At 43.6% G+C, this 14,289-nt stretch overlaps 2 protein-coding genes across 2 annotated transcripts; both read right to left on the reverse strand.

Annotated features, from left to right (window-relative positions):
* Positions 1-354: 354 nt before the first annotated feature.
* LOC109246973 (olfactory receptor 4D9-like) lies at positions 355-1,290 on the reverse strand. Its single transcript, XM_019415329.2, has one exon. The coding sequence runs from the start codon at positions 1,288-1,290 to the stop codon at positions 355-357; it is 936 nt and encodes a 311-aa protein (XP_019270874.2).
* Positions 1,291-12,593: 11,303 nt separating this feature from the next.
* On the reverse strand, positions 12,594-13,529 carry LOC109247020 (olfactory receptor 4D9). Its single transcript, XM_019415364.2, has one exon. It carries the CDS (start codon positions 13,527-13,529, stop codon positions 12,594-12,596), a length of 936 nt encoding a protein of 311 aa, XP_019270909.2.
* Between the last annotated feature and the right edge of the window lie 760 nt (positions 13,530-14,289).

Consider the following 14,289-nt stretch of genomic DNA (forward strand, 5'->3'; position numbering starts at 1 on the left):
GAGATCATTTTGCTAATTACTGGTTGGGCAACAACAGCCAGAGCTCCACAACTGAGAAGTCACTCTCTCTCAGACCTCATTTCCTCACCTGTAAAATGAGGTGTTTGGGTGATGCAAGCTTTGGAGTTTCTTGAAGAGAGGCCAATTTGTGGATTGAAGACTCTAAGTCGTTGACAATTTCACCAAGAAAAAATGTTTCAGAGAAGGCCATTTCAGGACACCCTTATTAGAGGATGCTGTTATAAGACACAGGGGAAACTTTGGCCTCAAGATGGTCTTATTGATTGGGGTCTGCTACTGTGTTGTGAGAGAATACTTTTCAGTTCTGACTTTCAATCTGGACTTCGTAGCCATCTATTCTTTTTCTGAAGGTCCAAGTCTTTTCCTCAGTCTCTTCATGGCTGACTTCATCTCCTGGTTCCTGAGGGTGTAGATCATGGGGTTCAGGACCGGGATGATGACCGTGAAGGTGATGGAGACAGCTCTGTCCATGGGAAGGGCAGTGAAGGGCCGGGCGTAGACGTAGATGCAGGGCACAAAGTGCAGGGTCACCACAGTGATGTGGGCAGTGCAGGTGGAGATGGCTTTCTTTCTTCCCTCCCCGGCGTGAGACCTCAGCATTGTCAAGATGACTGTGTAGGACACAAGGAGGAAGACAAACCATAGTGTAGAGATTAAGCCATTGTTGGAAATCATTAAGACCTCAAGAGCAAAGGTGCTGGTGCAGGCGAGTTTGAGGACCTGGGGGACGTCACAGTAGAAGCCATCAACAACACTGGGTCCACAGAAGGGGAGGGGCAGCAACAGGGAAATCTGCACGATGGAGTGGACAAAGCCCCCCACCCAGGAGGCCACGATGAGGGCAGTGCATCGCCCCCTGCTCATGATGGTCACGTAGTGCAGGGGCTTGGAGATGGCCATGTAGCGATCGAAGGCCATGACAGAGAGAGAAAAAATGTCTGCCCCCCCGAGGAGGTGGAAGAAGAAGATCTGAGTGATGCAACCATTGAAGGAGATGGTCTTCGTCCTTGACAGGAGGTCTACGAGGACCTTGGGAGCGGTGATGGAGGAGAAGCAGATGTCCAAGACGGAGAGATTGCGGAGCAGGAAGTACATGGGCGTGTGAAGGCGGGACTCGCAGGTCACAGTGACCATGATGAGGAGGTTTCCCAGAAGAGTTGATGTGTACACCAGAAATAACATAAGAAACAAGGCCAAGCTTAACTCTCGGGACTGGGTCAGTCCTTGAAAAATAAATTCTTTCACCCTGGTGTAATTTCCCTGCTCCATTGTGTTATGTTTCTTCGTCTTCAACTACCTAGGGAGAAAATGGAAAATACGAGGTGTATCGTTAAAAACAAAAGGAATGTGAGTTGTAGGACTGGAGTGTCTCAAGGGTTATTTTTGCAGTTATTTTCCTTGTGGGCAGGGATGCCTACAATTCAGGAAGATATCCCCAGTAGATGGTGTGTTTAGAGTTCCTTCAGAGTAAATGAAAAAGTGAGTTTCCAATGGATGTGATTAATCAAAATACCAAAATCAGCATGCTATTAAATTCTTTTGACCTTTTTTTATGGTTGCATAATTTTACATATCCTGTACCCCTCTTGAAAAGTCCCTAGATGGCCTGAGAAGCAAAGAGGACTCATTTTGTTTTTCAGTGAGAACTCATGTATCTCATTGTTAGGACGTGGGAAACATGCCGGGGAAAAGTATAAAACAGGGCCTGAGACGGTACTGGAAGCTTAGAGCGTCTTGTCTCACCATCTTCCACAGTAGATGATCTGCTTGGCATAGTCTGTGCAAATTGTCACAATGCTTGATGATCAGCACTAAGGCAAGAAAAACCATTTCCAGTTTGCCTTCTCCCCTGAGGATAAAGAGGTTTGCAGCAGCTCATGCAATCTGAGCACAAGCTGCTTTTGTTTTCAGTTTTTCTTCCTTTTGGTGGCTTGTTCTCTTTGGTCCACATGGGACTTGGCAAGTGCTAGCCACAGTCCCTGCTCCTCATAACGCTCTTGGCAAAGGCTTTCTCACTGAGGCCACTGCACAAATGGCTGTCTTTTCTCGGGCTCCCTCCCTTCTTAACACCTACATTTGGATGGCACTTCGTCTCACCTCACTATTTGTAGAGGCTTCGGTTTTGTGCAAAAAAGCACGGATTTTAGAACCAGTAGACCTGGATTTGAATACAGACTCTGTCTTAACTGGGTAGGTGGCTCAATTAGTAGGTGACTCTGAGCTTCTGTGTATCATCAGTACAAGTGGGCAGAATCACGCTTGTGTCATAGGGTCGTGAAGTTCGAGTGGACTTGTTTAATTCTTTAACCTGAGTTCCCACAGACCACATGTCCCCTCATGCTGCACCAGTTAACATTTTATTGGGCCAGTCTTCTCGCAACATTATTTGGGAGATGCTGGTACACTTCTCCTATAAAAGATGGTGTTTTGAAATAATTGCAATGAAGATCAACTATAGTATTTTTATTAAATGTTACTTATTTATTTATTTATTTATTTTTTAATTTTTTTTTTTTTTTGAGAGAAAGAGAGAGAGTGAGCAGGAGAGGGGCAGAGAATGGGGGGACAGAGGATCCAAAGTGGGCTCTGTGCTGACAGCAGCAAGCCTGATGCAGGGTTCGAACTCATGAATCAGGAGATCATGACCTGAGCTGAAGTCAGATATTCAACCAACGGAGCCACCTGGGTGCCCCTCAAATATAGCATTTAAAAAGCAGATACATTCCACACAATGGAATATTATTTAGTTATAAAAAGAAATGAGCTACTGAGGCACGAGAAAACAAGGAGGAAGCTTAAATGCACAATTCCTAAGCAAAGGAAGATAATCTGAAAATATATATACTGTATGATTCCAACTATATGACATTCTGGAAAAGGCAAAACTGTAGTAGAAAAGTTAACGGTTGCCAAGGGCTGGGGTGTGCAGGTGGGGAGGGATGAATAGGTGAGGCACAGGGGACTTTTAGGGATTTTTATTTTTAATCATGGATACATTGTTTTGCCCAGAATTTGTGATCCCCAAAGACCACCAGGGAGCCGAGTCCGATGCAAAAGCAAAGAGCCTTTATTCGAGCTAGCTCGAGCTCAATCCCCTACCTGCACCGACAAGGCGGTGAGATACCGGAGAGAGAGGGAGTTTCAAAAGCACAAAGGTTTTATAGGGATCGCGGCCTTAGCTGATTGGCTGGGGAAGGGTCGTGGCCTCAGCCGATTGGCTGCCAAAGTGTGGTCCCAGATCAGCAATTATCAGCGTGACCTGGAACTTGTTAAAAATGCAAATGTTGGGCCTGGTGGTCACAGACCCACTGAATCAGAAACTCTGGGGGTGGGGCTCAGCAATCTGTGTTTGAACAAGTCTTCCAGGAGATTCTGATGCACCTGAAGTTTAAGAACCACTGTGTCTGAGGTTGTTTAACATGTTTGGCCTCAGTGTATACAGAACGTTTCTCACTGGTCACCTATTAACCATTGGCTGTCAGCCTTGCTGTGCTAGATAAATACCTACCACCAAACACCATCCCCAGAGACTGATTAATTGGTTTGGGGAGGGATCAGTTATTAAAATGCTCCCAGGTCATTCTAAGCCTGGACAGGGTTGAGGGCTCCTGCCTCTGGCCCCTACTTGAGAGAAGCCCTCCTTCTTCTACTCACACTTTCCACGCCTCTCACACTCCCCTTCCTCCCACCTCAGACTTCGGAAGAATGCATCAATCAGTAGTAGCCTGCTTTCTTAGAAAACATAAGTTACTCAAGGAGGGGGGGATGCGTGCGTGGTCTGAGGTTTGAGCGGGAACTTCTTTCTGCGGCCATGTCGGGGACATAGTCACTAGTCGGCCAGCCTAGGTCTGCTCTTTCAACATGGCATCACACATTTGTCAGATCCAGAGAATGTACAACACTAAGAATGAGCCCTAACGCAAACTAAGGACTTTAGTTAATAAATGTATCAATCCTGGTTCCTCCCTTGTTAACGAACACAGCGCACACCCATGCAAGATATTGATAGTGGGGAAGCTGGGGCAGGGCAGGGGAGGAGAAGGAGTGTGGGGCTCTCTGTACCTTCTGTTTAATTTTCCTGTAAACCTAAGCTACTCTAAGAACTAAAATCCATTAATTTTTTTTTAAAAGCAGATATACCAAAGGATAAAACGATTTAGAACATTTACATTTGGTAAAGAAACACATTAAAAAAAAACCTTTTAAGGGTGCCTGGGTTGCTCAGTCGGTTAAGCGTCTGACTTCGGCTCAGGTCGTGATCTCATGGGTCATGAGTTCAAGCCCCGCGTGGGGTGCTGTGCTGACGGCACGGAACCTTCTTGGGATTCTCTTCCTCTGCCCTTCCCCTGCTCTCACACACTCTTGCTCTCTCTTTCAAAATAAGTGAATAAACTTTAGTAAATAAATAAATAAAAACTTTTATTACCAAGCATCACTTTTTTTTTAACGTTTATTTCTTCTTGAGGGAGAGACAGAGTATGAGTGGGAGAGAGGCAGAGAGAGAGAGAGAGAGAGAGAGAGAGAGAGAGGGGAGACACAGAATCAGAAGCAGGCTCCAGGCTCTGAGCTGTGAGCATAGAGTCCGATGCGGGGCTCAAACCCACGAGCTGTGAGATCATGACCTGAGCTGAAGTCTGATGCTTAACCGAAGCCTGACGCTTAACTGACTGAGCCACCCAGGCACCCCACCAAGTGTCACTTTCTATAAATCCTAATTCAGTGCTTTCCCCCTGCTCCCCATCCTGTTACAAAGAGAAGAATATTTGCAATAAGTCCTGCTTTGGGTGTCGACAGGCATCCGGCTTTGTGGTTTTGTCACCTGCTTACAATAAAATCTCCCTTTTCAGATCTCTCTTAAAAAAGCTCCATCCACCCCCAAAAGTTTCCCTGTGCTCCAGAGAACTGCTGAGTTCTTGACCCAAATGATTCTGTCCAAACCTCTGCACCCAGACAAGCCCCAAGTTTATCAGTGCCTCGGGCAGCAGAAGTCTGTGTCCTTAGGATGCCACCAGCACCCCCCCCCCCACCGCCCCCCATTCCCCCATTCAAACGCCTCCCCGAAAAAGCTCATCAGTGCCAGGAAAATTTTCTGTGTGAGAGAGACCCCTGACCTCCCTTTCTCAGAGCATTTAGTAAAAAGGGCTTGCAATGGTGAACATGTATTTCTTGCAACGTAGTTTTTCTACAAGGACCAGAGAGCTGTTCCTTTGGTTGTAATCATCAGGATGGATGGGCCTCTGTCTCCCTGTCTCTGTGCGAGGTCAGAATGCTGACTTCCGTAACTGCCCGCCGGCAGACAGAGCAGAGGCCTAGTCTCAGGGACATGGACCCGCTTCTTGCCATCTGTCCCTTCTCTGACGCTTGCTTCTCCCTCATTCACCGTCCAGAATGCCCGCCCAGTCACCTCTGTGCAGATCAGGATGGAACTCACTTCCCCCACGGCCAATACTTAATATGGTCCTTACCACTACTCTAATGTCTGGCAGGGCTCGGCTCTGATGCTGCTTTGTATTCCTTCCTTCCATATTCTGTCCACACCGAAGCCAGCAGGGGCCTGTCGTGAACTACAGGGTCCTCTGATCTCACCGAACTGTCTCTTGCAATTTCTCATCAGAACAGAACTTCTCCTTCGCTCACTTTCCTCCCGTTCTCTTTCCCTTGGAGCCCAAGCCACACACAGCTAACTTTCTAGGCTTTCTGCCAATGATCTACTGACCCATCAATAATTCTCAGGGAACGTCACTGTCTTCAAACATTTTTAGTTTTTAAAAGGGCCAGACATTTTCTCATTAAAAAAATTTTTTTTTAATGTTTATTTATTTTTGAGAGAGAGAGACAGAGCACGAGCAGAGGAGGGGCAGAGAAAGGAAGACACAGATTCTGAAACAGGCTCCAGGCTCCAGGCTCCCAGCTGTCAGCACAGAGCCTGACGTGGGGCTCCTACCGAGGAACTGTGAGATCATGACCTGAGCCGAAGTCTGGCATTTAACAGACCGAGCCACCCAGGCGCCCCCAGAGTAATATTTAAAAAAAAAAATTTTGGAGGCGCCTGGGTGGCACCAAAATCACCAAGAAATGCCAAAAATGGTGCTCTGCTGTGCACAAAATGTATGTGCAACTAGGAAATGAAAAGGTGGAGAATGTATGGGTCTGTTTGGAACAAAAAAGAGGAAAGAAAACAGACAAGCATCGTTTATAAATTTGCTTTTGTTTTTGTTTTTGGCAAGAACAAACTCAAGATCCCAAGTGCTTCTTCAGAAGCATGCCCAGGTCAACCCGTCTTCTAAAACAGGTGTATTGGGGTACCTGGGTGACTCATTGAGTTGAGTGTCTGACTTCGGCTCAGGCCATGGTCTCACAGTTCGTGAGTTCGAGCCCCACATCCGGTTCACTGTTGTCAGAGCAGAGACTGCTTGAGATCCTCTGTCCCCCACCCCCCTGCCCCTTCTCTGCTCATGCTTTCTCTCAAAAATAAATAAACATAAAAAGAAATAAACTGGGCTTATCGATTTTCAGAATCTCCCGCCTGAGAGAGGCCACTCATCCCTTTACCAGCTGATATCCTTGTAGGCTATTCAAGCCACCTTCCTCATCTTGAAGGACGAATTCCTCTTCTTGGCTTCACTACAGTTTCTAGCTTTAATCTACATAATATAACGTACAGGAGCATTGTTAATGTTCAAACCCCTTTTGTGATTCACCGTAACATTTCAAAATTGGCTGTGGGCACACACACACAGACACACAGTCGGACGTGTGAGCACCCACTAAAGTGCCCTCATAACAAAGTGACCTCATTAAAGGTCCCAAACTTGAATCCCTTACCTGAGAAGCAGAGCCTGCCATTTGGTTGCACATACTGACCTTAGGAGACGCTAACCATCAAAGAATATTCTCCCGTAGGGCAGACGTGAATCTGAGTGTTGGTTGGGTCAATGTCTTCTTTCCTACTGTCAGAGGCAGACGGCAGCTCCAAGAATCACCTCTGCACGGTCCTCCCACAGTCCCACCACACTGCTCTGTGGTGCCTCTGACATGAGCACCAGTCTCCCAGGCCCGGGCCCGATATTTCACCGCAGGGAATAGTTTTGGATGTGACTGCTAACTCGAACAGCTAGACTTTCCTTTTGGGATGAAGCTCCCTTGAGCGTTATTAAGAAGTCATGTACTGGAAGATGTGTGTAGATGCCTTGCTTTCAACCCAGTGAGACCTTTGTCAAACTTCTAACCTACAGAACTGTGAGATAATTAATGTATGTGGTTCGAAGCCACTTAGTTTGTGGCAATTAGTTTACAGTAGTGATAGTAAACTAATACACTCAGATTCCTCAGATCAAACTATGTAGAGGCCACATTTTACATGTACTTACGTGTAAAGCTTACATGTAAAGCTCCTTCATGAGGTCACGTGGAGGTCTATGGTATATGAACTAAGATCAGTTGGCAAATAAGACATAAGGAAAAACAAAGGGGATGTGTGTATGTTTGAACTTAAAGAAGAAGGTAAGATGATCTGATATTGAATAAAGATCTTCTTTAAGTAAACCTTTTCCCATAATTTTCATAAATTGAATCACTTCTTTTAGGAAGAAAGAATAATTATCCTTAATCAAATGTATTCATTTGGATTAAAAATAACCTTGGGCTTAGAGCCCACATACCTTTGCCTGAAGGGGGGCTCATAGAGGGGAGCCTGCCTCCTTAAGAGGCAGGAGTCTGCTTCCGTAAGTGGTAGAACCTCAGGGAAAATGAACAGAACGCCCAGTAGGCTGTATTTCAGCCCATTCCAAGCTTTTTTCTTCCTAGGCAGATGCTTTGCTTGATGTCCTATTGATATGCATAATCAGAAGCATCATAAAGATTGGGCAATGCATCTTCTCCCTGGAGAAGTGGGGGTAGGAGCAGATAAAAGACGTGTTCGTACTGTTCATCCGTCGAATATCTAATGGCAAAATATTTACTGAGCATCCACCATGTTCCAGGCCCTATGATTCCGGAAGTCCTAAAAGCAGACAGTTGCATGTTGCTTCCCGTCTCATTCCTTAATATCATTTTTGAAACCTCATCTCTCACCATAGACCTATGGATGGTCTCGCTTGGATATCGCATATCATAGATATTGCATATGTATAGACATTTAAAATGTCTATAGCAGGGGTGTCTGACTGGTTCAGTCAGTGGAGCATGTGACTCTTGATCTTGGGGTTGTGCGTTCAAGCCCCATGTTGGGTGCAGAGATTACTTAAAAATGAAATCTTTTTAAAAAGTTGATCTGGTCTAATCATTTGATCTGATCATTGTTATTTTTTTTTATTAAATTTTTAAAAATATTTATTTTTGAGAGAGAGAGAGACAGAGCGTGAGTAGAAGAAACACAGAGAGAGAGAGGGAGACACAGAAGCTAAAGCAGGCTCCAGGCTCTGAGCTGTCAGCACAGAGCCTGACACAGGGCTCAAACTCATGAACTGTGAGATCATGACTTGAGCCGAAGTCAGACGCTTAACCGACTGAGCCACCCAGGCGCTTCTGATCAATGTTATTAATACAATTGATCTGATCATTGTTATTAATAACTAAATACTTCTCTAGCTGTGACTGATACTATCATTCTATCATTCTGCTTGTCAATAAGGGCTCAGTACCTCTGAATCATCTCTGACATTCCCCATGACCCTTTTTTTTTTTTGTCTTTTGTAACCTTTTCTGAATAAATTAATTTCAGGTTTCTTTCATAATTTGCAATAATTTTTCATAATTTTTTTCTAGAACTTTGTTGGTCCTGGACCTGATGTTCGTGCTCTTGTGCAATCCCCTCCTCTTATGTGTGGAGTGAATTTAGTGATTTGCTTCTGGTGAACAGAGGTACAGCCAAAGTGATAGGATGTCACTTGTAAGATTAAGCTATAAAAGGCCAACTTCTATCTTGCTGCACACTCTTTTGCCTTGATTGTTCAGTCTGATGAAGTAAGCTGCCATGTTGGAGAGAGGCTGGAAGATCGTCTCCAGCCAACATTCAATGAAGAACTGAAGCCCTTAGTCCTGTAGCTCACTGTTCGGGCCAACAATCATGTCAGTGAGCTTGGAAGCAGATTTTTCCCCGGTCGAACCTTGAGATGAGACAACTCCCAGCTGACATTTGACTGTTGCTTTGTGAGAGATCCGGAAGCAGAAGATTTAGCTAAACCATGCCTGGTTCCCAACACACATAAACTGTGCTTTTTGAGTTTTTAAAAATCTGCTTCCTTTAAAAAAAATGTTTTTATTTATTTATTTTAAGAAAGAGAGAGAGAGAGAGAAAGAAAGAGAGAATCCCAAGCAGACTCCATGCTGCCAGTGCAGAACCCAACACAGGACTCAAACCCACAAATTGCAAGATCATGACCTGAGCCGAAACCAAGAGGCAGACACTTAACTGACTGAGCCACACAGGCACCCCAAAAACTGTGTTGTTTTAAGCCACTAAGTTTTGGGGTAATACAATGTAATAGTAATAGATTACTAACACAGCACTGAACTAACAGTCTTCTTTATTGAGTAAGAGCTATATTGACAACATTCTCTTTCAGACTTGAAAGAGTTTGAATTTCTCAAAGAAGTCCAGAATGGCAGGATCACTCTTAAACCAGCCAATTTGTGCATATAGATATGTTGATTTGTTTATGAAAAATACAGTGTAAATGTAAAATCAAGCTTCTTTATATAGAAAAAAAATCATAGGTGATAGGACCAAGCATATGTAACCTGTGTAAGATAAGCTAGAGTCAGTTTATATGTAATAGTTAACTAAGGAAATGTCTCTACCTGGAGAAAAATATAAATACAAATAATTATTTGGTGTCATGTTGAAAGAGAAGTAAATTTATAAATTTTTAATGTTTATTTTTTGAGACGGAGAGAGAGAGAGAGAGAGACAGAGCTTGAACAGGGAAGTGGCAGAGAGAGAGGGAGACACAGAATCTGAAGCAGGTTCCAGGCTCCAAGCCATCAGCACAGAGCCCAATGTGGGGATCGAACCCACAAACCACGAGATCATGACCCAAGATGAAGTTGGACATTCAACTGACTGAGCCAGCCAGGGACTCCAAAAGAGAAGTAAATTTAATGTTTTCATGAATTCAATTGCTATCCCTCACTGCGTTTGATCAGGTTATTTTGCATGTGTAAACAATCTAAGACAGCTTCCTGGGTGACTTTTGCTGGATTCCTGTCATTTGGAGGGTCCTACACTTGGGAACACAAACTCTGATTGTTCACATCTTTGGTTAGTTAAAATTCCACCCAGTCACAAAGGTTTTGTTCAAGGTAAAGTCAGCAGAGGGACAGAAAAGAAAAAGGCATCGTTGTGAAAAGTACATAGGATCTGGAGAACAATGATACCAGAGCAAAGATGGAGCCAGGTGGTAAATGATCATTTGTTCGGCAGATAAATCTAACTGAAGACAAAACTTTGTCTTTATTGGAATGTTAATGCTTGGGGAAGTACGTCTGATATTGGAAAATAATTCAGAACATTTTTGAGTGTTGGGAGTGGAATAGAACACAGGAAAGGACAATCAACAAACAGAAAGACACTCATCTCTGTAGAAGCTTCTGCATTAATAAATGTTTGTTTACAATTAGCCTATGGCAACTATGGGGAGAAATGAGGGTTGTCTTCTATAAGGGTGTCTTCCAGACCTATCTTCTTTGGGCACTTTACTCCAGTGTTTTTTCTTTGCGGACCTGGTCTTCCAGTTTGTTGTCATTCTAATTCCCAGGATTACCTTGATCCCCCTCCCCTTCTTTTAAATTAAATTTTCTTTCCCCCAATTTCCTTCATCTCAGTTTAGTTCTTTGTGCATTCCAAGGGTCTAGCAGTATTTCCAGCACATCTATATATTAAGAGAATCCTTTTAGAGACAAAGTCTTAGTCTCTGTAATCTTATCCAATTGTGATTTCTTAGCAATGAATCATAAATGTGGAAGAGATCATTAGAGTTCACCATTTTTCACGTTCTCCTTTTCTTTCTGGGAATAGGGCTAGATTACATTCTCCAGATTCCTTTGCAGGGACCTGGGACCATATGATCAAGGGCTGGCTGATGGAATGTGATCAGAAGTGGTACATACCACTCTCAGGACTGGCCAATAATGATCCCTCCTCTCTCCCCATAATTCTTAATCCTCTCTCCCTTTCTCCATTTGTTAGATGAATGGAGAGATTCTAAGGACGTAGAGAGAGGTAGAGCCCAAAGTGGAAGAAGCCTATCTTTGTAAATGACTGCATGGAACAGCTCTTTCTAAAGACCAACATTGGTTTGTGCCATGAGCAGGAAATAAATATCTACTCACTGCAAAACATCTTTTGAAGCTCTCAGGTAAAGTGCCCACAACATTTCTTTTAAGCTCTCTGGTTATTAAGTACTTTGATTTTGTCATAGCATTTGATCTACTCTGATTGACACATGAATGCCAGCTTCTGTGGCTTGAGCATAATCATGAAGAGAGACATTGTCTAGCAAAGTCAATAGGTCCCAGCAAAATATCAGCTGGACTGTTAGGTAAAACTTTTGCTAGTACTATCCTCATTCCTCTCATTACAGACACTAGAAAATTCCCAGATTCAACAATTAAACATTCATGCTTTTCATGACCCTTTCTTTACCTTCTAATGGATTGAGTGGAAAATGTTAAGGAGTTTTGGGGTCCCTATGTGCAGAAACAGTGAGGAATTTGGGCCTGGCTCACCTGTGATTGGGATAATCTTGCTATACAGTGAGGAGACAGTTTTTCTCCAGGGGGAGTGCTTAGCATCTCTATTTGCTTAAGCCTTGCACAAATCCAGGTGAGTTGTCCATAGCCTTTACCCATCATTGTTATTTCTTGATGAATACTCCCGCTCACAGTATTATCTTTTGTCTAGGAGGAAACCATAGCTTTGGAGTGATTTGAGGATCCTCTCTCCCAATAGAAATCACAGATTTACATTGCTTAAGGGACAAAAAATGGAGTTCTCTCCTAACTTTCCTTGTAAATGTCAACTAGTGGTACTCACTCCATGAGTGTACTACTTCATGGCTACGTTGAGCTCACTGTTGCACAAATGTGGCATACTCTTACACCGTTCTTTCCATCTGTAATACTGATTTCTTTTCTTGTTGTTTTTCTCTGTCTGTTCCCCTTGACAAGGTCTACTCACTGTAAAACATCTTTTGAAGCTCTCAGGTAAAGTGACTACAACATTTCTTCATTAGAGCATCTTGGGGTATGGCTCTCGGAAAGTGACTATATTTAATCTTTCTGCAGCAATCTGAATCCTAGTACTGTCAGGCACACGGTGCATGTTCTGTGAGATATTTGCAGAATGAATAATTGAAAGTGAGCAATGGAAGTCATGAGTGAGCCTCAGCTTAAAGCAGTGTCACCTATAAGTCCTCAGCACACACTATACTATAGGACCAACCTCTTTGAGGACTCCATGATATCCATAGATGCCCTTTTGTTTTTGGCATTAAAGTGATCTCTTCCCATTTTGAGAAGGTGAAATTTAATGTCTACCTTTACATTTCGGTGCTATCTCATTCTCATAGAATTTAAATCCTTTCTGAATGCGCTAGTCGTTTTTTTAGTCTCCCCATGGCTGACTTCATTTCCTGATTCCTCAGTGTGTAGATCATAGGATTGAGCAAAGGGGAGATGACGGTGAAGGTGACAGAAATGGCAGTATCTGTGGGGAGGGCAGTGAAGGGCCGGGCGTAGACATAGATGCAGGGCACAAAGTGCAGGGTTACCACGGTGATGTGGGAGGTGCAGGTGGAGATGGCTTTCCTCCTTCCCTCCCCTGCGTGAGACCTCAGCATCATCAGGATGACTGTGTAAGATATGAGGAGAAAGAAGAAAATCAACCAACTGACCAGTCCGTTATTGGAAATCATCAGGAGCTCCAGAGTGAAGGTGTTGGTGCAGGCGAGTTTGAGGACCTGGGGAACATCGCAGTAGAACGTGTCAAGAACATTGGGTCCACAGAAGGGGAGGGGCAGCAACAGAGAAATCTGCACGATGGAGTGGACAAAGCCCCCCACCCAGGAGGCCAGCACCAGGCTAGTACATCGTCCCTTACTCATGATAGTCATATAGTGTAGGGGTCTTGAGATGGCTACATAGCGATCAAAGGCCATCACAGAGAGAGAAAAAACATCTGCTCCTCCAAGAAGATGGAAGAAGAACATTTGGGTGACACAGCCACTGAAGGAAATGGTTTTTCTCTCTGACAGAAGATCAACTAGGACCTTGGGAGCAGTGATGGAGGAGAAGCAGATGTCAAGCACAGAGAGGTTGCGGAGCAGGAAGTACATGGGGGTGTGAAGGTGAGACTCACAGGTCACAGTGACCATGATGAGGAGGTTTCCCAGCAGAGTTGTCATGTACACCAAAAACAAGAAGCCAAACAAGACCCAGCTCAGCTCTTGAGACTGAGTAATTCCCAGGAAAATAAATTCTTTCACTCTGGTGTAGTTTCCCTGATCCATTGGGTCACAGATCCTTTTTTCAAGTATATCTTTGGAAGAAATAACAGAGCAGTTAAAGAGTGTGTTATATAATCTCCTGTTTTCTTTTCTGGCACTTGAGTTTTGGTGTTTGCCTTAGGAGGAAGCTCTTGCAATGCATGAGCTGTGCCTGCAATTCAGCATGCCACCAGTAGGTGGAGGATTACCTGTGTTTTTGACTCCATCATCCAAGCAGATAGGTTTTATCACTGTGGTCACTGAAATACAGGTGACAGGTCTGTGAACTTATTCAATTGTACTTTTACCATATAATCTGAAACTGAAAATAATAATAAGCGTAAATTCGACTGTGAAGAATTTTGCTCACAAAAGATATTACAAGAATTAAAAGATAACCCACAAATGGGACCAGATGTTTACAATATATATATCTGAAAAAATATTCATGTGCAGAATATATTAAAAAACTTCTACAAATCAGTCAAAGAAAAAGATGATGACTGAATCAGAAAATGGCAAAAGACACCAACCAAAACTGTACAAAATAGAACATCCAAATGCCAGTTCAATGTCATTAGTTATCAGGGAAATGTAAATTAAAATTACAGGAAGAAACTACTGCATACACACAAACGTGGCTAAATTGAAGACGATGAGAAATACCACATGATGGTGAAGATGTATATCAACTGGAATGTACATACATACACTGCTGGAGGGCGTATGAAACTTGTGCAGTCAAATTGCTGTTGGGCTATAGTGGCTAATGCTGTGCATGTAT

This window comes from Panthera pardus, unplaced genomic scaffold, assembly GCF_024362965.1.
Source record: "Panthera pardus isolate Hobbes unplaced genomic scaffold, ASM2436296v1 HiC_scaffold_12, whole genome shotgun sequence".
Classification (NCBI taxonomy): domain Eukaryota; kingdom Metazoa; phylum Chordata; class Mammalia; order Carnivora; family Felidae; genus Panthera; species Panthera pardus.